This window comes from Babesia bovis, chromosome 2, assembly GCF_000165395.2.
Source record: "Babesia bovis T2Bo chromosome 2, whole genome shotgun sequence".
Taxonomy (NCBI): domain Eukaryota; phylum Apicomplexa; class Aconoidasida; order Piroplasmida; family Babesiidae; genus Babesia; species Babesia bovis.
Genome location: NC_010574.1, coordinates 237,725 through 260,791, shown reverse-complemented (window position 1 = coordinate 260,791; position 23,067 = coordinate 237,725). Strand labels below are relative to the sequence as shown.

The 23,067-nt window shown below is 42.3% G+C and overlaps 12 protein-coding genes across 12 annotated transcripts; 7 read left to right on the top strand and 5 right to left on the bottom strand.

Annotated features, from left to right (window-relative positions):
• Positions 1-511: 511 nt before the first annotated feature.
• BBOV_II001010 (periodic tryptophan protein 2 family protein) lies at positions 512-4,102 on the bottom strand. The gene is made up of 7 exons (XM_001609578.2): positions 3,895-4,102; positions 3,449-3,601; positions 2,742-3,412; positions 2,197-2,706; positions 1,854-2,162; positions 1,655-1,816; positions 512-1,619 (listed from the first exon to the last, which is right to left on the bottom strand). Exons 1-7 carry the CDS (start codon positions 3,965-3,967, stop codon positions 531-533), a joined length of 2,967 nt encoding a protein of 988 aa, XP_001609628.1. The 5' UTR covers positions 3,968-4,102; the 3' UTR covers positions 512-530.
• Positions 4,103-4,578: 476 nt separating this feature from the next.
• Positions 4,579-5,315, top strand: BBOV_II000990 (uncharacterized protein). The gene is made up of 4 exons (XM_001609577.2): positions 4,579-4,870; positions 4,905-4,990; positions 5,026-5,137; positions 5,177-5,315. Exons 1-4 carry the CDS (start codon positions 4,594-4,596, stop codon positions 5,278-5,280), a joined length of 579 nt encoding a protein of 192 aa, XP_001609627.1. The 5' UTR covers positions 4,579-4,593; the 3' UTR covers positions 5,281-5,315.
• A 136-nt stretch (positions 5,316-5,451) lies between these two features.
• On the top strand, positions 5,452-6,928 carry BBOV_II000980 (uncharacterized protein). Its single transcript, XM_001609576.2, has 3 exons — positions 5,452-5,635; positions 5,808-6,385; positions 6,421-6,928. Exons 1-3 carry the CDS (start codon positions 5,480-5,482, stop codon positions 6,890-6,892), a joined length of 1,206 nt encoding a protein of 401 aa, XP_001609626.1. The 5' UTR covers positions 5,452-5,479; the 3' UTR covers positions 6,893-6,928.
• Positions 6,929-7,075: 147 nt separating this feature from the next.
• On the top strand, positions 7,076-8,674 carry BBOV_II000970 (uncharacterized protein). Its single transcript, XM_001609575.2, has 4 exons — positions 7,076-7,813; positions 7,848-8,133; positions 8,168-8,337; positions 8,374-8,674. Exons 1-4 carry the CDS (start codon positions 7,114-7,116, stop codon positions 8,658-8,660), a joined length of 1,443 nt encoding a protein of 480 aa, XP_001609625.1. The 5' UTR covers positions 7,076-7,113; the 3' UTR covers positions 8,661-8,674.
• A 157-nt stretch (positions 8,675-8,831) lies between these two features.
• Positions 8,832-9,771, bottom strand: BBOV_II000960 (uncharacterized protein). Its single transcript, XM_051767506.1, has 6 exons — positions 9,589-9,771; positions 9,456-9,550; positions 9,324-9,419; positions 9,123-9,288; positions 9,058-9,086; positions 8,832-9,024 (listed from the first exon to the last, which is right to left on the bottom strand). Exons 1-6 carry the CDS (start codon positions 9,701-9,703, stop codon positions 8,857-8,859), a joined length of 669 nt encoding a protein of 222 aa, XP_051623103.1. The 5' UTR covers positions 9,704-9,771; the 3' UTR covers positions 8,832-8,856.
• A 49-nt stretch (positions 9,772-9,820) lies between these two features.
• On the top strand, positions 9,821-10,630 carry BBOV_II000950 (SprT-like family protein). Its single transcript, XM_051767129.1, has 6 exons — positions 9,821-10,012; positions 10,047-10,115; positions 10,153-10,230; positions 10,264-10,377; positions 10,413-10,494; positions 10,531-10,630. The coding sequence occupies exons 1-6, from the start codon at positions 9,848-9,850 to the stop codon at positions 10,593-10,595; spliced, it is 573 nt and encodes a 190-aa protein (XP_051623102.1). The 5' UTR covers positions 9,821-9,847; the 3' UTR covers positions 10,596-10,630.
• BBOV_II000945 (variant erythrocyte surface antigen-1 alpha subunit) lies at positions 10,387-11,474 on the bottom strand. The gene has a single exon (XM_051767892.1). It carries the CDS (start codon positions 11,044-11,046, stop codon positions 10,762-10,764), a length of 285 nt encoding a protein of 94 aa, XP_051623855.1. The 5' UTR covers positions 11,047-11,474; the 3' UTR covers positions 10,387-10,761.
• Positions 11,475-11,526: 52 nt separating this feature from the next.
• On the bottom strand, positions 11,527-12,027 carry BBOV_II000940 (variant erythrocyte surface antigen-1 alpha subunit). The gene has a single exon (XM_001609572.2). It carries the CDS (start codon positions 11,987-11,989, stop codon positions 11,546-11,548), a length of 444 nt encoding a protein of 147 aa, XP_001609622.2. The 5' UTR covers positions 11,990-12,027; the 3' UTR covers positions 11,527-11,545.
• Positions 12,028-12,094: 67 nt separating this feature from the next.
• Positions 12,095-13,716, top strand: BBOV_II000930 (Major Facilitator Superfamily protein). Its single transcript, XM_001609571.2, has 3 exons — positions 12,095-12,388; positions 12,426-13,519; positions 13,554-13,716. Exons 1-3 carry the CDS (start codon positions 12,121-12,123, stop codon positions 13,647-13,649), a joined length of 1,458 nt encoding a protein of 485 aa, XP_001609621.1. The 5' UTR covers positions 12,095-12,120; the 3' UTR covers positions 13,650-13,716.
• A 168-nt stretch (positions 13,717-13,884) lies between these two features.
• On the top strand, positions 13,885-15,042 carry BBOV_II000920 (variant erythrocyte surface antigen-1 alpha subunit). The gene has a single exon (XM_001609570.2). It carries the CDS (start codon positions 13,918-13,920, stop codon positions 14,968-14,970), a length of 1,053 nt encoding a protein of 350 aa, XP_001609620.2. The 5' UTR covers positions 13,885-13,917; the 3' UTR covers positions 14,971-15,042.
• A 799-nt stretch (positions 15,043-15,841) lies between these two features.
• BBOV_II000915 (uncharacterized protein) lies at positions 15,842-16,270 on the top strand. Its single transcript, XM_051767896.1, has one exon. The coding sequence runs from the start codon at positions 15,875-15,877 to the stop codon at positions 16,229-16,231; it is 357 nt and encodes a 118-aa protein (XP_051623820.1). The 5' UTR covers positions 15,842-15,874; the 3' UTR covers positions 16,232-16,270.
• Positions 16,271-18,778: 2,508 nt separating this feature from the next.
• On the bottom strand, positions 18,779-22,972 carry BBOV_II000910 (variant erythrocyte surface antigen-1 beta subunit). The gene is made up of 10 exons (XM_051767006.1): positions 22,064-22,972; positions 21,933-22,019; positions 21,403-21,894; positions 21,113-21,316; positions 20,836-21,075; positions 20,497-20,796; positions 20,318-20,356; positions 19,707-20,276; positions 19,410-19,598; positions 18,779-19,153 (listed from the first exon to the last, which is right to left on the bottom strand). The coding sequence occupies exons 1-10, from the start codon at positions 22,920-22,922 to the stop codon at positions 18,831-18,833; spliced, it is 3,303 nt and encodes a 1,100-aa protein (XP_051623101.1). The 5' UTR covers positions 22,923-22,972; the 3' UTR covers positions 18,779-18,830.
• Positions 22,973-23,067: the final 95 nt, after the last annotated feature.

Genomic DNA, 23,067 nt, shown 5'->3' with positions numbered 1-23,067 from the left:
TTCCAACGAATATAGTGAATGACATTGATGACGCAAGAAGTACACCCATGAATTTTTTGCGCGGTGCTGTCCGTGCCTACGGTGTCCTAAACCCTAGATGCGGTCAACAATTGTACATCTCTTGGTGCGTACAGGGCATGAGGTGTCTGATCTATCATGCACATAAATGTCGCTGACTCATAGACATGATGGTGATCCAACGGTTGGATTTTGAACAACCTTGATCCTCGTTATGGATGTGCCACTTCTGTGCTTTCCTAACCATACTTGATTAGTGGTATGATTATAGTATCCATTCCGATCTCTGGGTTGATTATATAGATTACTGTTACATCGAGATCTGCATGAGCTATGTCTTACTAGATGTTGGCCTAGTTCCCGGCTTTCCGGTTATTGTCTCATATAAGTGCACAATCGTTGCACATATATAGGAATGTATCATCACTGTCTAAATAGACCACTCCGTTTTGTCTGAGACGTGGAATATGTCTATATAGGTACCATGCAAGTATAGTAACAACTAAATTGATTCAATCGGTGTTCATTCGTGCTATAGAACCCAAATAAGTCACCGTCTGCGCGTTAGAGTTTAGCAGCCCTGATAACGTAGCCTTGGTCTGTCGTAGTTGCCGTAATAGTAACAGCAGCATGGTACGGGGGTCAATCTGTCCAACAGGGATTAAAGGTTGCTGTGTTACACCGCTACCAAGTCCACTAAGAGTAGGCATGTGAATAGTAAAGATCCCCTCCAACCAGCGCAAATGCCATTCAAGGTGTATTGTGCTATTCGGTGAGTCGGGACATAAAACAGCCCTTAAGAAGTTAAGTAAAACACAAATAAATTCCGGGGCAATGGAAGCAACCACGTGACTTACCGAACTAGCAGGTACACTTTCATAGCAACGTAATAACGTGTTAAAGTCGTTCAAAGCCAAGGCCAATATAAATGCTTTGATGTGATCACCTGACTCTAAAGCACCCAAAACGTTGCCCACAGTGACGTTCTTTGTAAGCAGCTGAGGTTGGAATAAACCAACCGACTTGAACACTTCGCCCAAATAGTTCGGCGTCTTAATGAATGCATCCATTGAGTATACATACAACCCGTGGGATGTAGCAGCGGCAAATTGCCTACCATCAGGAGAACATGAGACACACCAAACATGGAAACGCCTGGATGACTTTGACAATTCTCCCTCCTGGACACCAGGAAGAGATAGGTGTGCCTGAATTCTACGGCGCTCTGCAGCACCCTCAAAGCGCTCCTCGTCATCAGATAACTCCATCTCCTGTAGGCTATGACCGTATTCCGTCATGTAACGTGAATTAAGCTCGCGTAAAATGCCAGATAGTGAACGATTATTGGTCAACGAAATGGAGCAGAGCAGACTGTAAGTCTCCGTGCTGTAAATGCAGACGCTGGCAGAATTACGGGAACCAGCGACTAACATACGGCCACTAGATACATACGATATCGAGTTAAAATGATGATTGCGATTGACGCATGATTGTAAATCATGACTCTCTTTACGCTTACCCCGGGAATTAACAGATGAGTAGAATTCACCGGGGTCGCGTCCAGATTGAAGATCGCGCAATCCGTCAATACTGCCAACTTGCTGCAAAATTATTTATGTTGTACAAAAAAAACAACCTCAGCGTTATTCAAATCCCAGAATAATATACGGCCACATAACACAGCCGCAGCCAATATGTTATTGTCCCGAGTATCAAAAGCGATAGCAACAACACTTGAACTATTCATAAGTGGCTCAGTAGCACCACCCTTATCAGCGCGACCGTATATATTCCATACCTAAAATATATCTATATACAAAAATCGCAACACATACGTTAATTGTTTTATCCCACGATGCCGAGACCAGGAAACCGGAGTAGGACAAATTGGGATGAAATGCAACACCGGTAACTGCAGATGAGTGGCCATGAAGTTCGTCTAATAGCTTCCCAGTTTGCAAACTCCAAATGAATACGGAATTGCTTTCACCCCGAGAACCAGCACATATAATGCTACCTGATGCATCACACGCTACAGAGACAAACTGTACCCTAGAAGCAGTAAAAGTTCGGAAATTCTTGTATCTTAATAAATCAAACGCGCGTACTGTCCCATCAAGTGATGCTGTTATTATAGCATTGCCCTGGGGAATGTTAATATACAGATAATCAAAATACCTGAGGTGTGAAGCAAAGGGCCTCAACAGCAGCAGTGTGATCATCAAATGTCACTATACATAAACCGCTGTTGCTATCCCATAGCTTTACTTTGCCATCGAATCCTCCAGTAGCGGCAACATATCGAGCGCCAAGACCCAACTTATTACCGGCGAAATTGTGGTCGACGTCAGTCTTCATCTCTTTGTCTACGACACCACCCACGTTAATGGTGCCACCGCCACCAGAAGAAAACGCAACAGAACGGATGCCAGTGTGGTGGCCTTGCTGCTTCATCACAAAGGTCTCACTCTTCCATTCCCAAACGACAAGAGTCCCCGTTTCTGAACACGCCAGGCCTAACCAGTCACCGTCACTCGAAATGTCCACTGAATCAACAACTGGAAGCTCGTTCCCAATACGCAGGGTATATATAGAGTCAAAGCTAGGAAACCTGTAAAGGCCAAAGAGACCGCCAGTGAAACCGATCACCACCAGGTTGGTGTTCTTATTAAAGCATACTCTTGATACCTACGAAATGATAAAACGGTGCCCAATATACCTACGACAGTGTTGTTAGCCTGGTTACAATACGCCTGCGTTTCTTTTATCCACACCGCAGTGGCTATGTCCGATGCAGAGCCGTTTATCTCAGGATCATTATATAACTCAAAGTTGGCATGTCTCTTGTTGTGGCCTATCCTTTTAGCATGGTTAATCTTAGGATCCAGAGTGGTCGCTTCCATGTTATCAACAGTTTTCCAGACAATTATCACGCCTTCTTTCGATATTGCACAAATACGAGTCATATCACTAGAAAAAAATGCCGTCTTCACAGGACGCCTATGATCAACAAAAGCGCATGGTACAAAACCAGGAATTGGATCAACCGACCACAGCCTTACCGTTAGGTCGGCCGATGCGGTACATATGAACCTCGAGTCTGAGGACCAATCTACACTAGATATTGTGTCCATGTGCCCAGTTAATTCCCTATGTAAAGTCATGCGCCATGATAGTCCCTCTTCTGGAGCACGCCATATGCAGAGTTTATTGCCTATAGCCACAGCAAAAAAGCGTGCGTCGGGACTGAAAGCTGCATCCCTTACCAAGCGTTGCGATTCGTTAGCTGGCAACACTGAAGTGCTCCGCTTTTCATTGATAACAGTACTTGAAGTCTTGAATTGAAGCCGGTGCAAAATGCAATCCCGTAGTAGATTAAGTATGTAACCATATCCTGTTTATGCGTTAAACGGTAACATCTATGACCTACCATGTACATCAATCAAAATAACAAGTGGCAATGTTGGATGGTACGATATTATTGCGATATCTGATCTAGTTTGTGACGATAAAGTTGTGCTTCGGCTACTTTGCACGTCATAGACAGTGACCCTATTACCGACTGGTGCCAATATACACCCTCCTACAGAACAATGAGTATACGATATATAATACAGATACACGTAATGTTCACCATGATCAAATTCATCAAATGTGAAGCATGGGCCATCTCAAGAATACAACAACCAATGCATTATACGAATACACAATAGATACAAACGTAACACTATCAAGCATCATCCCTTATTACAACATATACTTTTACATAAGTCATCATATATGAATCAATTGCATAGAAGTATAGAAGGCCATGTCTAAGCTTCCATCCATGGGCATAGCATACCAAAAAATAAATAAAAAGTTAAAATGGCTTACCTTGAGGGCTAAAACATATACGGCCGCCAGTATATGGCGCACCGCATATGTTTGCTAGATTGTAGACACTCATGGTAGTGCCAAAGCAAAGAAACAGTCTATTTTATCCAGCATATTCAAACCCTAGGATGTATCAAATACCGTAACTATATGACAGTAAATACCACAACTCATGAAATTGTCAAAACAGCTTAATTAACCCTGAACAAGAAGAATCTTGTGTATCGGTTCATAGGTAAATATACAGCTGAAAGAAAATTAAACACTACACACTGGTGATTATCTCAATACATAGCCACCATCTGTTAGGTTAGATATATTTGCAAAGCATATGTTAAAAGAAATCTATGCGGTTGGTAGGCTTCAGTATAATGGATTTTACCGTTGGGCATGATATATACTGGCATGACCGTTTATTTTGGCTTGTTAGCGTTCGCCACTTTAGCACAGTGGTAGTGCATCGGTCTTGTAAACCGAAGGTCACGGGTTCGATCCCCGTAGGTGGCTTATGTACATGCGTTTTCTGTAATTATTCCGTCATTTTTTTGTTGCTGAGGTAGTATATACTTTCATCTTGTAGTGTGTATCCATGCCGTCGCTTTTGTTCTATTTTCGTCTAACTTCATTGGCGGGCTCATCACAGTGTTGTGAACTCGTTACCTAAATACGCACACATTACTATATAATCTGAATATAAACATGGTAAACATGACTTCTGTAAGGAATTTGTTTTGGTTGTTATGTTTTTTGCGTATTTCATCAATATTGGCACTCACATATTCACACCTGAAGTCCCGTAACACACAGACAACCATTGCTCCCAAATATGATTACATCGTCTTTCCCGTGCCGATAAATACCGATCTTAATCACATTCCAACTCTGCCTACTAACGAGGAGAATGTATTGCTCATTGTGGACGACAACACACACGACGACATCAACATCATAAGGGAGGAAGAAGAAGAATTGAAAGGTATTTTACAACAAGTGATTAAACATTTTTATAGAACCATTTCCGGAGAATGAAATGGTCCAAGAACGCAAAGAATTGCAAGAGAAGGGGTTGCTACCTCCAGGTGATGGCGAAGTATTGGTAAGTGCTCTAAAGACAGCTACACAATACATCAGCCTCCCGATGAAAATTCCAAAGGTAAATATTATAACGAAGGTGTCAGCGAAGCAAGTGATATGTTTGGAGAGGCCACTCGAATCGTCGAGAATGATGGCCAAGAACCTAAAGGTACGTTATTTAATTAAAGTATTGGCAAAATAGTAACAGACACTGATGAAGAACAATTGATGAGGCAGTTGGAAGGTAGACTTGGGACCCTACAGAATTTAACTTCTAAGGAAGCCGAAACTACCATTCAACCAATTGAATGAAAAAACTATCGCAATTAAGGTTGGGATCTCATAAGGAGAAAGTTTGTCGATTTCCGTCATATATATAACAGCATATGTGCCAATTTCATTGTAGCATTGCGAAGTGCTACTCTTGGCCATACTTAAAGGTGTGTAGAATCATCGGTCATAAACACATTCATAACAAATCTATCGCATTGATTAATTTTTTACATTCATAATGGTACTTTTACGCAGTAGACTGTTAACCAATGTTGATTGTAACAGTACCCCTTCCGTCAGGGGTGTACAAAACCATACTAAAAGGCAAAGTCCAAGTCCTATTGACAATGCCAAACGTTGTATACATAAGGACGGCTCTTCTGATGTTCATCAGGTATGTATTAATTTGCGTTAGATGTGTCGCTTCATAGGGGTACTTCCTGTCTAATGTTTGTATAACATAAATCGTGGTTTATCATTTACGGATTGTTAAGAATACGCAAGGATTTTCATCTTTATATGATGGACATAGAAACTATTATTTATCCATTGTCATATTTTTTCAGGTCGGAGCATATACCTTACGCAAGCGCAAAAGGCGCGTATCAGTAGATGTGTCGTCCAGCGATCCGGCGTCGTCTATGGGCATAACCACACTCGACATTGACGATGAAACCAGAGCATGGGATGCATTTTATGCCGGTGGCCGCGATTCTGATGTGCCATTTTCAGGTTTTGATACTGCAGTGACAGTGAAAATCATCCGTTCAGCGCTGAAAAGGATAAGGCCTGGAGCTCCAATTGATCGTGAAGATGTTTTACTAGAAGTGGGACATGGTAAACATCCACTTATATGGGACATACAACGTATTATTGGCAACTGTGGTTTCTACACTGGTATTGAATTCAGCAGTAATAGTATCATAGAAGCTATTAAGCTGCGAAAACGCATCTCGGCCACAGATGACGGTAAATTGGGCGATAATGTCGAATTTCTACATGCAAATAGTGTGGAGTATTTCAATCCTGACGGTTCTTGTGCAGCGTCAGTTATACTACCTTCAGGATCTCAAAAACCTAAGTTGTCCCCCGGAACTGTATCTCTTGTCATTGCTAAAAGCACTTTAGATTATGTCACTTGCAGGTAAAGTCAATCGGCAATCATCCAATCATTTACAGGCTAACTGGGAGTGTTGATACTGTAGATTGGGAAGCCCAACCTCGTATATCACCTTCATTAGTATTAATGTTCGACTCATTCTCTATCGCTCTGGGTGAAGCGAACAAACAACGTCCCAAGGCTTTGATATTTGTTGAGCCAGATGATTTTGTAAAATTTAGGGACCATATCGCAACTATAACCCGCGTTATATACGCCGCCACATTTTGCAACAAGTCCCCTGCTCAATCATTGCGATTGACACATATAAGACGATACAAAAAGCATAAAGCCATCTGCTATATACTGGAGAAGACAGTGTTGCGTTATAGCGACTACCGAGAACTCCGCGATGATATCTGTAAAATAACTGCGCGCCTGTATGATATCAGCGGATCTCAGGATGATGATTGGCTCCTTCCAATCAATGTGCCACCTAAATGGCACAGTAATTGCGAAGGAGACTTGGAGCAATTCTCGGCAATTTTCTAAACAGTGATGATAGTCGGACTGATAATATTAAAGATGTTTACAATGTGAATTCATGTAATATTACATAAGCCCATATCACCCTTTTTAGGTGTACCTATCGTGTTCTTAGTTATGTGAAATGCGCCGAGATGTGTAAATGTCGTAGAATGTGTGGTTCAATCTCATTTTAGTTACAGATCGCAAGATGATCTTTAAATTATAACCATCGCAATGAAACTGTTATGCGCAATTTAATACTTTTGTATTTAATATATATCGCATCATACTGTGGAAATGGATTATCATTGCGTTCTGTCGCTTTTCATGGCAAGAATGCATATGTGTCTAACGCCCCGCCGTGTTTTTGCAATAAGGTCTTTGGTCCTATCTTTGCAAAATATCCTGATTACCTAGAAGACCCTCTAGAATATGCAAGTGCAGTAGAATATTCAACCGGGAAGTATCCACCTTACCCTTATTACGATGCGCCTCGTAATCTCTTCTTCAATCGTGGCACAAATGATGTCGTAGAAGAAGATGATTTTGAAATACGACGTGCATTTCTAGTTAATTCGTTGTTAAGGAGGCGTGGAGATAGTGCCATTCCTCTTGACTCATCCCCAATATCGAGAGTCAAACGTTCAGTTTCTGGCAACTATCAAGATTATTTATATATACCTGGAAATAAGCATCTACGTGATTTGATGCGAACTGATTTGGCAGAATATGATCTACTATGCAGAGGAATTGCACCATGGCCGAGTTACGAAGAAATACAATCCGAACAGAGAGCTGTTAAGACGTCCTTGTTTGTGGAGTTGGAATCTAGCCACCATCTGGAAAATTTGATTTTAGGAAAACGTATGTTTATTAAGGATCTAAGGACACTGGGTGATGCACGAATGGAGCAGCGCAGATGGTATGAACGTAGTTTTGAAAAGGGTAGGTTGACTGGGGAAGTAATCGAATGTGATAGAATGGCCATTGACATATAAAGAGTATGCAGCATTGCCACTTGACATTAGGGAAGCGTACTATGCTAATAGATATTGTGTGAGCACTGAGGATGAACGTTTTCATATGATATTGAACTATAAAAAATCTTTGGTAAACACCGTACACCAGCAGCACCCTTTAGAATTCTTGCACTTAGAGGATAGTTATACTTACACTCCTAGGAAAAGCCCAATACATATGGATCTATCAAACTGGGATGATCCTCTGTACGCACCTTGGCGTATGCGGACTGAAGAATGTATCAGGTGGGTTGATATAAGTATGGCTTACGTTTACCAGGGACTGTATTACTTACGATTGGCCCCCAGAGCTGGTAAGGTTCCATACATCTTTTGACGTATATGATATCACATGGTTGCCTGGCGCCATTAAAATAGTCGTTGAAAATGTAAGAAATGAAGGTCATTTAATCAGTGACAAGGAGCTTAAACTTATGTTGCTAAAAATAGGTATGCTTTATAGTTATAATGAATATTATCACGTAGAGCACCGACTTGAAGAACTTGATGAGCAAGAGGATATACAGTCCATAACTAACCATGCCATTATGTTAGTGGCGCGGGATGTAAGGGCATTCCAAACACTTTCCTGTCGCAGGGATTGGAATTGTAACGTTGGAAAAAGAGTTATGCTCACATTAAGTGATGATAGTGCTTCAAATATTAGTGGCATCATGAAGGGGTCACATAGCTCCACAGGTTTGACTATTGAAGTAGATGGTCAAGAACAAACCATTGCACTCAACTTCATACAAAACATTAGACTAATCTAAGTTAACATTAACTGCTGAAAGCTTCCAAATAACCATCGACGATCATACCTCAGTAGAGGCCAAGTGTTATGGCCAGTTAATACGTTTAGGTTACGTACTAGGTTGGTGGCAATGAAATTATAATGCTCGTTATATATAGTTGCTGTCAATTTGAGGTGGGTGGACAGATTAAACCCACTGCTAACATGGAAAAGAACTATTTCCCAATGAAATCCGCTTGGTATTCAGGTTGTAGATTGAACGAAGTGTTACATTTAATTGTATCCTTCCTCAATGGTGAAATCGACACTGCATCCTTCAATGAATCACAGTTAATAGAATTTAACTCCATGCGTTTAACATGTCGCTCGGTCAGTGAAATAGCCTACAAGCTATCATCGGCTTAATCAAAACGTACTTTCGTTAGTTCAATAGTTTTCCGCTGTTCTAAAAATGTTATGCCTTTGCAAAGTATAAACTTACGTTTGCATAGTGATATTTTCATAACCTGTTCAGGTGATAATAGGTTGATTGCCGGAGGGTTCTCAAAAGAGGACTCCGAAGTCTTAGAATCAATGTTTTCATCGTCATTATTATTGTGCTCATCAGGATTATCGTGATCCCAAAGAAAGAGGGGTTTGCATTTTATCTATGTATATAATAATCATTGTAATTACGTCATACCTTCTGAACAACGTTTCCGGTGATTGGACATAATTTTTCTATGTAATCAAACACAGCTTTACACTGTGGGCATGTAGTTTCCAGAGTAGACCATTTCTAGTAAGAATGAACTGCATAAGCGCTTTCTTATACCTTAATGCAAATAAGATGGAATTTATGAGGGCATGTATTTACGCGACCCAAATACTCCTTGCTTTTGTTCTGTTTAATAGGTAATAGGCAGCATTCTAAAAGATATAATTATTCAGATAAGTAATTCACTAACCACATATAAATTCATCGGTGCCTACATTTGGCTTTGAATCCTTCCTTCTATTGGAGGTGCATTCGTTATCATCTGATAGAGCTGAGGATGTAGCCTTCCTTCGTTTCACTGACATCCTTATCGTCAATCAAATTGTAAACGAATCATCTTCGTGCCTCTACATGATGCGTATTGTAAATGAACCATCTGGTGTGTAATGAGGAACGCATATTTTGCGCTGCATCAATGAATCTTATTTTGTCATCACCTGTATTACGAAATGATTGACTTAACATGTGAAATTGATGAAATTGATTACGAATTGTTCGATGTGCACGAATCTTTCCGCCATTTGAACGATATTTGCTTTGATCAAAGTCTAAGTGCTGTTGTTCTGTCTTGGAGTAAGAAAATGACGGTTAGTGCTGGCAGATGTCGTTTCAAGGTAATTGGCAATACACAAACGTATATTGTATTAGGAAAATCGATATTGTGAAATAATTTTGAGTGAACCCATTTTAAAGTACAGATCAGCTAAAGAATGTGAAGTATGTTTTATATATACATATGTGATATATATGGCAGGAAACACTGTTGCATGAGATGATACATGCATATCTTTTTCTGACTAAAAAAAGTAAAACTCTAAATGCACATGGAAAGGTTAGTGTCTATGTAGGCTGGAATATATCTCAGGACTTCATATGGCATATGAACCGTGTAAATGACATTACCGGGCTCAATGTCGATATATATCACAACTTCATAGATGAGGTGGAATATAATCGACGTCACGTATGGAGGTGTTCCGTAAGTTATTTATGATATGTTTTGCATACTACTAGGGTCCGTGTCAACATTTACCACCTTACTTTGGGTACATTAGACGTTCAAGAAACTTAACGCCAGGACCAAATGAAAAGTGGTGTAAGTTACTGTGTAGCCCAGAGAAATCAGAAACAGGGCACCGACACCAATATACTTGCGGAGGCACGTTTAGAAAACTCGCATCGCCCTTATGCCGCTAGCATCAATCAACAAACATATATAAGTTATTCTCGTAAGTATTGTTGTTTCGGATAACATTTGGACTGTCTTCCTTATGCAAAGCTACTTTCGGAATAAAGGCTTACAGTCAACGCTTTTATAACATCTATACCTAATATCGCAGCAGTTTATTGTGCAAAAGAGAAATTATGCAGGATCGTCGGTGAACATTTCCAGGATGTTGTTCCTTAGTGTAACCTTACGGCACCAACACCTGCAGGTGCTGTAAAACCCCAAAATAGTTTTTCCCATAAACCCATCCCATATAACCTGATCTAATCTATTTTTCGGCCCCTTATCATTTAACATTTCCTTGGGAAACCCTAAGGCCTGTAGCCATTGGGATAGGGTACCGTCATCCAGACCACTGCCGTCCAGGATATGATTGTTCCAGTATGGACTGGTTTTGGTCCACTTTCCTGTCCAATGCATATAAGTAATGCTACTCCAAATGAGACATACTGACCCTAGGAGAATTCGGGCACATTGGTCGCGATTAGGACTACTGGTAACATTGTTCCAACGTGTTTTGGCATCAATTCTCTCGGAATAGATGAATGACTGCCTTGTAAAGCCGTACCACTATGGCGCTAAACTCTACTGTGCTACTACACCGAGCATCTGCTAAAGGTCACCAATCACCCACAAAACGTTTGCTAAAGGTCTTACTAAACCTTATATAGACTACTCTACGCACTAACTGATGTTAATGCACGTTAACCAAACACGTACTAAAGAATTTACTACTGTGCTGGCAAACAGAATCTAGTAATGCTTCCCCTGCTAACTATATAACACTGTTACCAATAGACAATAAATCATTCCACTACTAGTCTATATCTACTAAGCAATAGTACTGTGACACCTATTAGTGTATAGGCTGCATTATGTGTTGTCAATGATAAATCGTGTGGTGTGTAGGTGCCCATGTTCACCAGGGCAACCTGGGTGTTATGTTATCACGACTGCTTTTACCATTACTCCCACCAAAAAACACTAGTATCCCCCTTCCCTTCTTCTTACCCACCATCAGTATCTCCCATGGACTCAGACTACCCTTCCTGAACCATCCCCTACAATGCGACCTCATATGTGTCCAGTCCAGTGGCCATATGGCACCAAATGCTAGATACAGTACCGCTACTAGCCAGGCTAAGGTCAGTACAAAGATCCAGAGGAGCCGTATGTCGTATTGGAGCTGGCCGACTTGGGAGAGGAGGTTGCTCAGAGGGTGGTCCTGATCCTTCTGAGAGACTTCTTCCTTCGTCTTGATCACATTCTGAAGACTCTCTAGGAACTCATGACAGTGCCTAGGATTCTGCTTGTTATCTATGCTATAATCTCTCTTATCCTTGCCACTCTGCTGATACCCCATGAGCTAAGGATTTAAAACTCATACGTAGCATAATAATCTCTTTGACACATTTTAACCAATGCTTCACAGCTACTACAAGTAGATTGTCTAAACGTGAAAATATATTTGGAATTTATACGGCAGTTATCACGATGGCCCCAACCGTAGAGGCTGAATCTACCAAAACAAAGAGTTTTGGTATAGAAATAGTAGACCCTAAGTTGATGCCAGCACCGCATATCAACCCTGTAATACGGCTTGCAATATATCTATACTATATTCTCTCCGCTGGATGTATCTACTGGGGATGGAATGGCCTCCAAGAGATACTATACAAGGCAGGTGCCTTTGCAGATTATTGTGAAAAAAAGGATGGAATTGAAGCAACGTACAAAACTTTATATGGCGTTCAATATATAGGTGAGTCTCTTTTGTTCTATGATACTGGCATATTCAGATTGCCCCGAAAGAGCAGGTGGCATCAACAACTTGTATACTATGGCGTATTCCACCCATTTTATTTGTTCATTTCTTGGAGGATGGCTGTTAGATACATTTGGCCCTCGCATATGCTTTTTAGTGGGCCAGTTCTTCTCTATTTTGGCGTGGTTATCTATTTTCTGTTTTCCTAAGAGTCCCGTGGTACTTCGCTTATCATTTGTTGTTATTGGCTTATGTTGTGAGGCATGTTACATACCCATGCTCTCAGTCAGTAAATACTTTCCTAATGGCTCATCTACTGTTATAGCTATTATGGGTTCGTGCCGTTCGCTTTCCTTCTTCGTGCCTACTCTTTTGTCGTGGATATATAATGTTGAAGGATTTAAAGCCGAACACCTTTACATAATCGGTATATGTTACATATTGATATCCAATGGATTCTGCTTTGTTTCAGGATTCTTCATTATGCCCAGTGTCATCCCTGTTCCACCATCGGAGAAGACAAATGGAAAAGAGGCTAGCTATGAACTAGAACACGCTGCAGACACTAATGAAGGTAACAAACCAAATGTATTACAATCTATAAAGAATGGGTTTAACAGCCCGCGATTGCTGGAGTTTCTACTTCTTGGCGCTGCTGTATGCCTTTTTATGCCCGCCATCGAATTTGTCAACAAATCACAAGGTGACCTTCTTGTGGCATCGGGTGATGGTGGCGATGCTACTGGTGTATTCAAGTACTTCAACATATTGACCTTTGTGCCCGGTCCATTTTTGGGTGCGCTTATGGACAGGGTTGGTCCTGCCATTGTTATGCACTTTTTGCATTTGTGTGCATTGTTGTACTATACATCTACTGTCTTTGATGTTTACGCAATGAAGATTGTGGCATGCTGCTTTTATCTGTTGGCAGGTTCGCTGTGCATGTCTACCGTCTATTGTTACGTAAACAAAAGGTTCCCTCCGCAATACTTCGGTGCATTAGTTACGCTGCTCTTTGGTTGTGCAGGATTGATTTCTTTGATCAACATACCACTTTACAATTGGGGGTTAAGCTTAAATACTCTCCCTAAAGAACAGCGCTTCCGCCCACTGTCCTATTTATTCATGGTAGGTAACAACCATTAGTCTCAGATGTGTTCAGGGATATATGGGAGCTGCCTCCTTACTCAGTGCTACACTCATATACCTCTCAGTAATTCGTCCTAAGAGAGGTTATGGTGGACATATCACCGTCTAAATGCACATGTAAAATACTTTCACGGCGTACGTGTGCAGTAATCTGACATTCTAATTTTCAAAACCATAAAAGTTCGATATGCTGCCCAACGTCACACTCGTGATTAACGCATTACTATCGCCATGTATCAATACGCTCTGTAGCTTGCATTTCTATGATAGTTTATCAGGTTTCAGTTGTAGAGAGGTACTGAACCAGAACAGTGTACCCTCCCGCTGCATCCCACTTACATCACACTAGTGCTACTGGTCAATGCTGCCCAGTGCCAATGGGATTCAGGAATTCCTTCTACAGCGGCAACACCAGTGACATGACTGGCTCAAGACTCTATGGCATCCTCTACTTCTTTAGTAACGAGAACATGATGGAATCATGTATCTATAGGCTTGTCAGGGTAACTGCGGCACTCAGTGCTACTACACCACAGGTACTGGGTGATGTCTTTGGGTTCTTTAGGGGTGGTGTAGGAAATCCATTAAAAGGAAAAAACAAGGGGAACCAAGAGAAGGCATGTGAGCACATTAAGGACACGTCTCAGAAAGGAGATGACGATTATCTTTGCGGCTGGTGTGCCTCTGGGTTACGTGATGAGGTGAAGAAGATAGGGTGGATTCCAAAGAAAGACAATGATGGAGGTCAATACAGAAGCACAGTAGGACAAGCACTCATAGATATTAAGGGTAATAAAGGCGCTGTGGGTACTACTGGATATTCCAATTCTAGTCCCACCACTAATAACCTCTCAACTCTCACTGACGGTAACCACTACGTATCCCCCCTAACAGGTGAACTCTATACCGCCGTGAGTGCTACATTTGGACACGTCTACCTCCAATGGGTACTATACCTATCAGATGCACTTGAAGGTGGTCTAAAGTCACTGACCAGTGAATTCCAACAGATTGAATGCCGGGGCTGTAAGGGACAGTGCGACCCCAATAAGTGCAAGAAGGGAAGTCATGGTAACAATGGTGATGCGCAATGTCAGTGCCAATCAATCGTATCATGTACCGGGGTACTGCCGGTGTTGTATAGACATGGCTTCAGTTATGGTAACCCATTCAATCTGGAGGGGTACCAGCAGAAGGAAAAGGACAAGGGAGATTATAGCATAAAGAAGAAAAAAGGCGGAGAGAAACAATGCCATGGAGTTATACAGTTGGTTCACCGCATCAACAAAATGATGTACTACAGTATAAAGCATACTAGACGCACATATATCTATATTATTTATACACGGTTAATGTTTAGGCTGTACTCTTTATTGCTGCATTGGTCCTTAAGAACCACAGTGCGGGATTCTCGTTTTATCGTTAGTTGATAGATTATTTCAATCTTTCATTGTAGTGTTATACTTAGATGACTTTTCGCGATAATAGTAATGGTTATAAGACGGGCAATATATAATTTTTATTAGAAACCACATAGTCATCGTCAGTTCTTATGACATGATTACTATACTATACATAGACGTACTAAGTAACCATAACAACTCCCTTTTAGATATACAACTCCTAACAGTGACATAGTAACCTATATTTTAATGTAATATGGAATGCTGCCTTGTTAATATTACTGCTAGTTAGACATAAAGTACTCTCCAGTAAACACCACCATGATATCACCATGCATTATGGCATCTCTAGATCACTCATCACGACAGCACAAGTTGTCTTTGTGGCATCATTGTTCATAGGATAACACCCTATTATACTGTAGTTGGTAGCGTGACATAACGCAAATGAAGACATAACCCGTGATGAATGTACTTTTGAATATCTTTTCGTATGGAAACAAATGATTCTAAAGTGCATATTAGACTCTACTGGTATATGTAATCACAGTATGTCATAGTTAACAGCACTGTATAGCAATTGGTGAAGTAACCTTTTGTCGATCATACCGCTGATGTTGCACATATTGTGACACTCATGTCAAAGGTAGTATACATATTGCCACAATTGAGCTCCTGTTTGCCATTTTTAGCTCAAAAGCCACTGTCGAGTACTATTCTGTAGAGCACATGTAACGATAGTGGTGTGATCAGTGTATTACAAAGACAGAGTCACAATAATTTTATATAAAACAAGCAGCTATCATATAATAGTTTGAATAAGTGCATTGAGGAGGGATGCTTTACTGCCTGGATCTTCTATACCTGGGGGGAATGGCGGCAACAAAATGTGTAACACTTAGGAATCTCACCTTTTAATGTCTTTATCAACATGGTCGCTTTTAACATGTTATGGAAGCTCTGCGTAGTTGTGGCCTTCGGGCTCTCTGCCACAGCTATCTCTACTGATGTAGCCCAGGAGCAACCCAAGAAGGAAGCATTAGACATCGGAATCTCTGGTAAGGAAGACCAACAGGCCACTGAACTTGTCGAAGTAACGGAACCAACGAAGACTGATATTGAAAATCAAACTGAGACTGTAGAGCCACCAAAATCCTCTCTTGAATGGTATTCGTTACACAAGCGGGCAACAGAACTTAACTGTGTTTTATGTTGCCGAAAGCTGTTGAAGAAGTTCTTCCAAAAGAACGTAAAAAGCAATAGCCCCCGCATTAATAAAAAGTACTAGGGAGTTTTTTCATTGAGTGAAGACGAGCGGAGGTGAGGGCTTCTCCCTTTATATGGTCTCTATTATTATTTTACCAATTGTGGACTTCTTATATAATAAAGGAGTTATCGTAATTTCGTAGCATCTTCAAATCTGTAACAAACTACGGCAATATATATTACTCACTGTATAGTGCTTTTTAGACTACTGTATTAAACAAAATTGCAACATGTCTTCTATTCTGCCACACTACCTAAACACAGACTAACCAACAATAACGTCCATTACGCCCAATAACACCCTATACTACTACGTTAATAACACTGATCATTAGAACATATGCTAATCTGTTATGGCCCAGTATGGTACAGCATACTAACCACGTTATCCATAATGTCCCATGGAAGTGACGTTGTTATAGAGTACTGACCCACTGTAATATCCAGTGATAGTTCTACATTATGTATTCCTATATACTATATTGCAATCTCCAGTAGTACATATCACTACCTCTATCAGGATATCCACAGTAATCACTTTGTGAGTCCTGAGGATGAGTTTAAAAATGCTTGCTGACTGGACTATAGACTGTGATGAGGATATATTGCTTCCTATCACGTGCCACACTCACTTTCCACACCACTACACTACCCCATACTCTATAAACCCCACCAGGGTAACACCTACATAAATGGTGCCCCCACTAAACAGGCCTTTGTGCGGGGACAGTATATATAGTAATGTGTATATTAGTGACCGTGTTATTCCATGTAAATACTCTCTACATTTGTAGAGTGAGAGTGTTGATTAACCAAGGATAACGACAAGCTGTTAACATTGTATAATAACTATATAATCACTAAGTGGTCACAAAAACGTATTATTACGCTCTATACTCTACCCCGAATACCTATAACATTATAATAAAAAGGGTCATCAAACTTTTATGAAACTTTTATCAAAAGTGGTAGCAAATCTTTACCAAAACCAGTACTAAACTTTTACTGAATATACGAAGAAAATTTTAATAAAATCAGTACTAAACCTTGACTTACAATGCTACTGGAGTTTTACCAGAGCGGCTATTAATACATTACGAAACCTTTACTAACATTTCTAGAGGAATTCTACGAAATATCCACCAAAAAATGCCAGTGAGATTATCCATATCACCACCCCGAATATCTATAACTTTTTTTGGCAAATTTATGCCAACATTGCTACTAAACTTTTCTGAACCATTTATGGAACTTTGTACTACTATATACTACAATGTTACCCAAGTTTACGTTTCCCTACTGTTGAAAACCCACCCAAGGGATAGCCGACCTTCTCATGAATCACCACTATAAACTATAGGTATCACTAGGCTTTTTCTAGAGTGATTACTAAAATGTTCCTCAGATGCCACTAGAATTCTACAATACCGCCTAACCCTATGTATACCGCAGTATCACTACTTTTAACCCTATGTATACCTAGTATCACTACTTCTAACCCTATGTATACCTAGTATCACTACCGTCTAACCCTATGTATACCTAGTATCACTACTTCTAACCCTGTGTATACCTAGTATCACTACTTCTAACCCTATGTATACCTAGTATCACTACTTCTAACCCTATGTATACCGCAGTATCACTACTTTTAACCCTATGTATACCTAGTATCACTACTTCTAACCCTATGTATACCTAGTATCACTACCGTCTAACCCTATGTATACCTAGTATCACTACTTCTAACCCTGTGTATACCTAGTATCACTACTTCTAACCCTATGTATACCTAGTATCACTACTTCTAACCCTATGTATACCTAGTATCACTACCGTCTAACCCTGTGTATACCTAGTATCACTACTTCTAACCCTATGTATACCTAGTATCACTACTTCTAACCCTGTGTATACCTAGTATAACTACTTCTAACCCTGTGTATACCTAGTATCACTATTGTCTAACCCTGTGTATACCACAGTATCACTATTGTGTAACCCTATGAAAATACTCTGTAATGATATCCATTTAATACCCCTAACAGCTACTACTTTTCTATGAAACCTTTACCAAAACTGCTACTACTTTTATACTAAAATTTTGCCAAAACTGTCACCAACATTGTATGAAACTTTTATTAAAAGTGTGAATATACTTTATCTGAGGTTATAACTAAACATCAACAAATTTTGATGCCCCAATCTCATTACGGATATTACATATGACTGCCCCTGGGGACACTGTTGCGCGCCAATTGTTACACTGTCAGGTGCTATCCCTTACGGCGCGCCCTGAAAGCACTGTCTATACACTACCTCACTACCCAACCCCATCAACGTCGGGTTAAACACACAGGAAATTGACTCTATATAGTCACCATGTGCTTTATCTACATTATCTGCAGTTATTGCCCCTAGAGGCACTACTTCTGCTATTTAGCTCCCACCACTGCTTTCACCATTACTCCTACCAGTAATGCCCCTCCACCTATTCCTAGCAATACCGCTAGTGGTATCTTCCAGGAATTACTCTCAACTAATGCCGCCACTAATGGACCCGCGAACACTGCCACTGCCCCTAGAGGCACCGTTGCGCCGAAGGCGCCACTACTTTGCCACTACCTCCCACCAAAAAACTCTAGTATCCCCCTCCCCTTCTTTTTACCCACCATCAAGATCTCCCATGGACTAAGACTACCCTTCCTGAACCATCCCCTACAATGTGACCTCATATGTGTCCAGTCCAGTGGCCATATGGCACCAAATGCAAGGTAGAGTACTGCCATGAGCCACGCTATGGTCAGCACAAAGATCCAGGGCAGCCTAGTGGTGTAGATGAGCTGGTTTATTTCGTGGTGGAGGCCTTTACCGTCTTTCCTGAGGTGGTCACCCTGGAGGACACTCTCTAGTGTTCTCAGGAACTCGTGACACTTCTTCAGACCTACACCAACATTTAATACCCCTAGGACACTGTTGCGCCTTAGGCGCCCTTATAGAACTTTCAGGAAAAGTACTACTAAACTTGTGTGGAACTTTCAGCAAAAGTGCTACAAAACTTTTGTGAAACTTTTACCAAAAGTAATGTCAAACCTTTACAAAAACTGCTACTACTTTTTTACTAAAAGTGCTACTAAATTGTTGTGAAACTTTTACCAAAACTACTGCTACACTATCCATACTACTATACTACAACCTACCCTTGGTGCTGTGCAACTCCGTTACATTACCATACCCAAAGCCATACTTGTACAACACCGGCAGTACCCCGGTACATGATACGACAGAGGTGCAGCCACAGACTCCCTGATTAGCACTGCCACTACTGCACGGATCACCATGGGTTCCTGCTTGGCACTTTCCATCGCCACATCCAGCACCTCCACTACCTACTACACCATTAATCCATATGATACTGTTGCGCGCCACCTGTTACACTGTCGCGCCGAAGGCGCCCCTTTTCCATAGGCGCGCCCCTATATAGCACTAGAACTCACCACCCGTACGACAATCTTCCTTGCACTGTATATCCTTAAACGCCTTTTCCAGGCTTTGCAACCCTCCCTGGAACTCCCCTATCAAATAGACCAACCATGACAGGTAGGTCCCGGCCATCAAGGGACTCAACTGGCCATACTGCTGGCCGCTCAAAGGAGAGAGGTATTGACAGCACTGGCCAGTGCTTTTATCGCACTCTGTTAGGCATTTGAGGGTTCCTTTTGTGCCTGTCTGGCAATCTCCACTGTATGTCTCAAGTGCCTTGACCACTCCGTCACCACCAATAGAAAGCATGTACAGTTTAGATTCCCTTTCTAATCCTTTCAACTTCCCATACACTCCCTCTCCAGCACCACCACCACTGGCACTTTGTCCCCCAATGTAGACTATATAGTAATAGAACCCAAAGAGGTCACCCAGCGTCCGTGGCACCGTGGGAGTGATACATGCCAGTAGTCTCAGTAGTACCACTAGGGTGCCACTCTGGCACTTTTCTGGGTCACAGTAGTACTCCAGGAGTAGCGACAGTGTATTCCCAGTGCAGTGGGCAGGATACTTTCCAGTGTTGCCTGCTACAGGATGAGTCCATGTAATATACTGTGGGACGTACCTCCTGTCAGTTGCTGTGTCTTGTGCGTGTCTTTTAAATCTGTATACACCATGAGTCACTGTTAGTCACTAGGGCTACAGTGGCGCCCAGGAGGTGCCCCTAGTATATATACAGTGCTTTAGGGGTACTATAGAGTAGTGGTGTATACGATATTGGTGCTATAGGGTAGTGGGACGTACCTTTGAAGTGGTTTACTCTGTTTTGACCGCTGGTAGTCCTACTAGGACTCTCGGCGCTCCAACCCATGGGAACAGGACATAACTTGGGGTAATTTAGGTCATTTGTTCCAAAGTGACCTTTCGGATTATCATCCTTGGTGGTCCAGTGGGTTTCGATGGGATGATAATCATCCACAACTTTGCCTCTTGTCATTGGACAATTCAACGCAGTTATTCCATCGCATAGGAATGACATCAGTGGAGAGTCTTTACTATCAACCGTCTTGCACTGACAGTCGTTTCCACTTCCTTTAACGCCTACTACAGAATCATTCCAATGTAAATACGTATATTACTCACCTGTAGTACCTGTAGAACACGACCAAGTGCTGGAAGTATACCTAAGTCCACTGCCATACCTACAACTCTGCCAGCCCAGTACACTCCCATTCACCACTCCCACTGTGCATTGCTTCCTTAGGAAATAGAGCTGGTAGAAGCAGTGGTAGACATATATCCTCAGTTGGTCCAGGCACTGGGCGGCAGAGCCTCCCAGGTCAAACCCATATAGCCCATTGGCATACATCCCATGGAGGGGGCCTAAATAGAGTTAGTGGGTACCACTGTGAGTACTTACCAAACTTGGACACTTCCAGGTGGTACCCGCCGTAGCAGACTTGGCCTTCCGTGAGTTTGCCGTTGGCGGGAGGTGCAGGAGCTGCTGGAGCTGCTGGTACCTGGGCAGCTTCTTGTGTCTTTTTGTCGGCAAGTTTACACCTTTTACTTCTGTCCTTACTATGTTCAGGACACCTGTTCTCCGGAGCAGCAGCTGGAGCACCACCTACTACACCATTACTCCACATGACTACCCCTAGGGCACTGTTGCGCCGAAGGCGCCCTTATCTATAGCACTAGAAGGGTACTTACCTGATGCCGGCTTTTCTACTTCCCTTTCTATGGTCCCCTGGATACCGATGAGTACCAGTGGGCAGTAGCCACAGGCGGCCATCAGGTAGTGGGTAATCTTGTCCTTGTGGAGATCCGTCTTTTTGCCATCACCTTCTCCGTGAAGCACTATCTTATTCTTATCATCGCTCCCATTGGTCACCAGATCCGTCTTATCTCCCATCCTCTGTACCAGCTCTCTGTACTTATCACAATAGGGCAATGCACTAAGCCAGTATAGGATTTCCCGGATGGTCCTGGGTTTCCTAGGGCTGGGAGTGACACTGGCAGAACTAGTAGTGGCCGGCTTCGCCGGCGTCACTTTATTAGCCCCGGCACTACCTGCCCTGAAGTACCCACTGGCCAGGATGTGGAGTACCAATAGGGGGTACTCCTTACAAATGGATTCAGTTTTCTTGTCCTTGACTTCCTTTGCTTTCTCATAGATACTGCTGTAGTACTCAGCTACACTACCTGGGTCACATTGGTACTGTAGAGTAGGTGGGACTTACCCTTAGTAGCACCATCTTTTAGTTCCGGAAATGCTTTATCCTTCCCTGTTAGCATTTCGGCTACATCTGTTCCTGTCTTCGCGGAACCTACTACACCATAAGTCCACCTGGCTACCCTAGGCAGTACTCACCTGTACCTCCCTGATTCAACCTCTCCAGGTCATAGCCCATGGCCGCCATGAATGAGCCGAGACCATGATTCACATTACTCAGGGTATCATTATACCACTCTCCATTTTCCACCCTAGTCAACCACCCCAACTGACTGAGTCCACTCCAGATGAGACATACTGACCCTAGGAAAATACGGGCCAGGAGGTGGACCTGATCTGGCTTGTCCGAGAGGGTGGTCCAAAGGAAGAGATCTGTAGTGGAACCGGGTGGAGTAGTTGGTCTTTTGTAGGACGATTTATAACCGCATTGGTTGGTACCACTAGCAGCAGTGGCACATTGACAACTACCACTACTAGCACTGCTACAACACCCGGCACCACCACCACCACCAGGACATGTACACTTCCTTCCTATACCCTCACTCACTCCACCACCTGCTCCCTTAAGACAACATTCATCTCCCTTATCCTGCCACCCAACCCACTTCTGTAGTCCCTGTGCCAACTGGTCTATCAGTGCCCCAATGACCTCGGTACCACCAGCGCAAGTACTACTGGCAGCACCAGTGCTGCCACCAAGGAGTCCCAGGTCAGTGAGCACTGGCTTGACTATGTCCTTTTCCTCCTTTAGGAGTATGTCGTTCCAGTTCCTCTCAGTACTGGGACCAGGGGTCCCCGGGGACCTGGCATCATACAGTAGGTCCTTCACTGCCTTGGCCAGATAGCACAGGCAGCCGAATTTGGGCGGCGAAGCTGCCGCCTTGTCATTCTTCTTACCATCCCTACCAGTTACCCTGAGGACCCAGTCAATGGCCTCCTTCAGGTTGGTGGGAGGCGTAGTGAGGCTGGTGTAAGGCCAGGGCTGTGCTTGTGCCATAATGTTACCACCCCTTCTTGCAAGAGAGTGTCCAGTAGCACGAGTAGTCAGTGGTACTGAGAGGTAGTGGAGGCGTAGGTATCAGGGTGGAATCCTAAGGTAGTAGAGCGCGCCCTAAGGACGGTACTTGACGGTGGCCGTTACG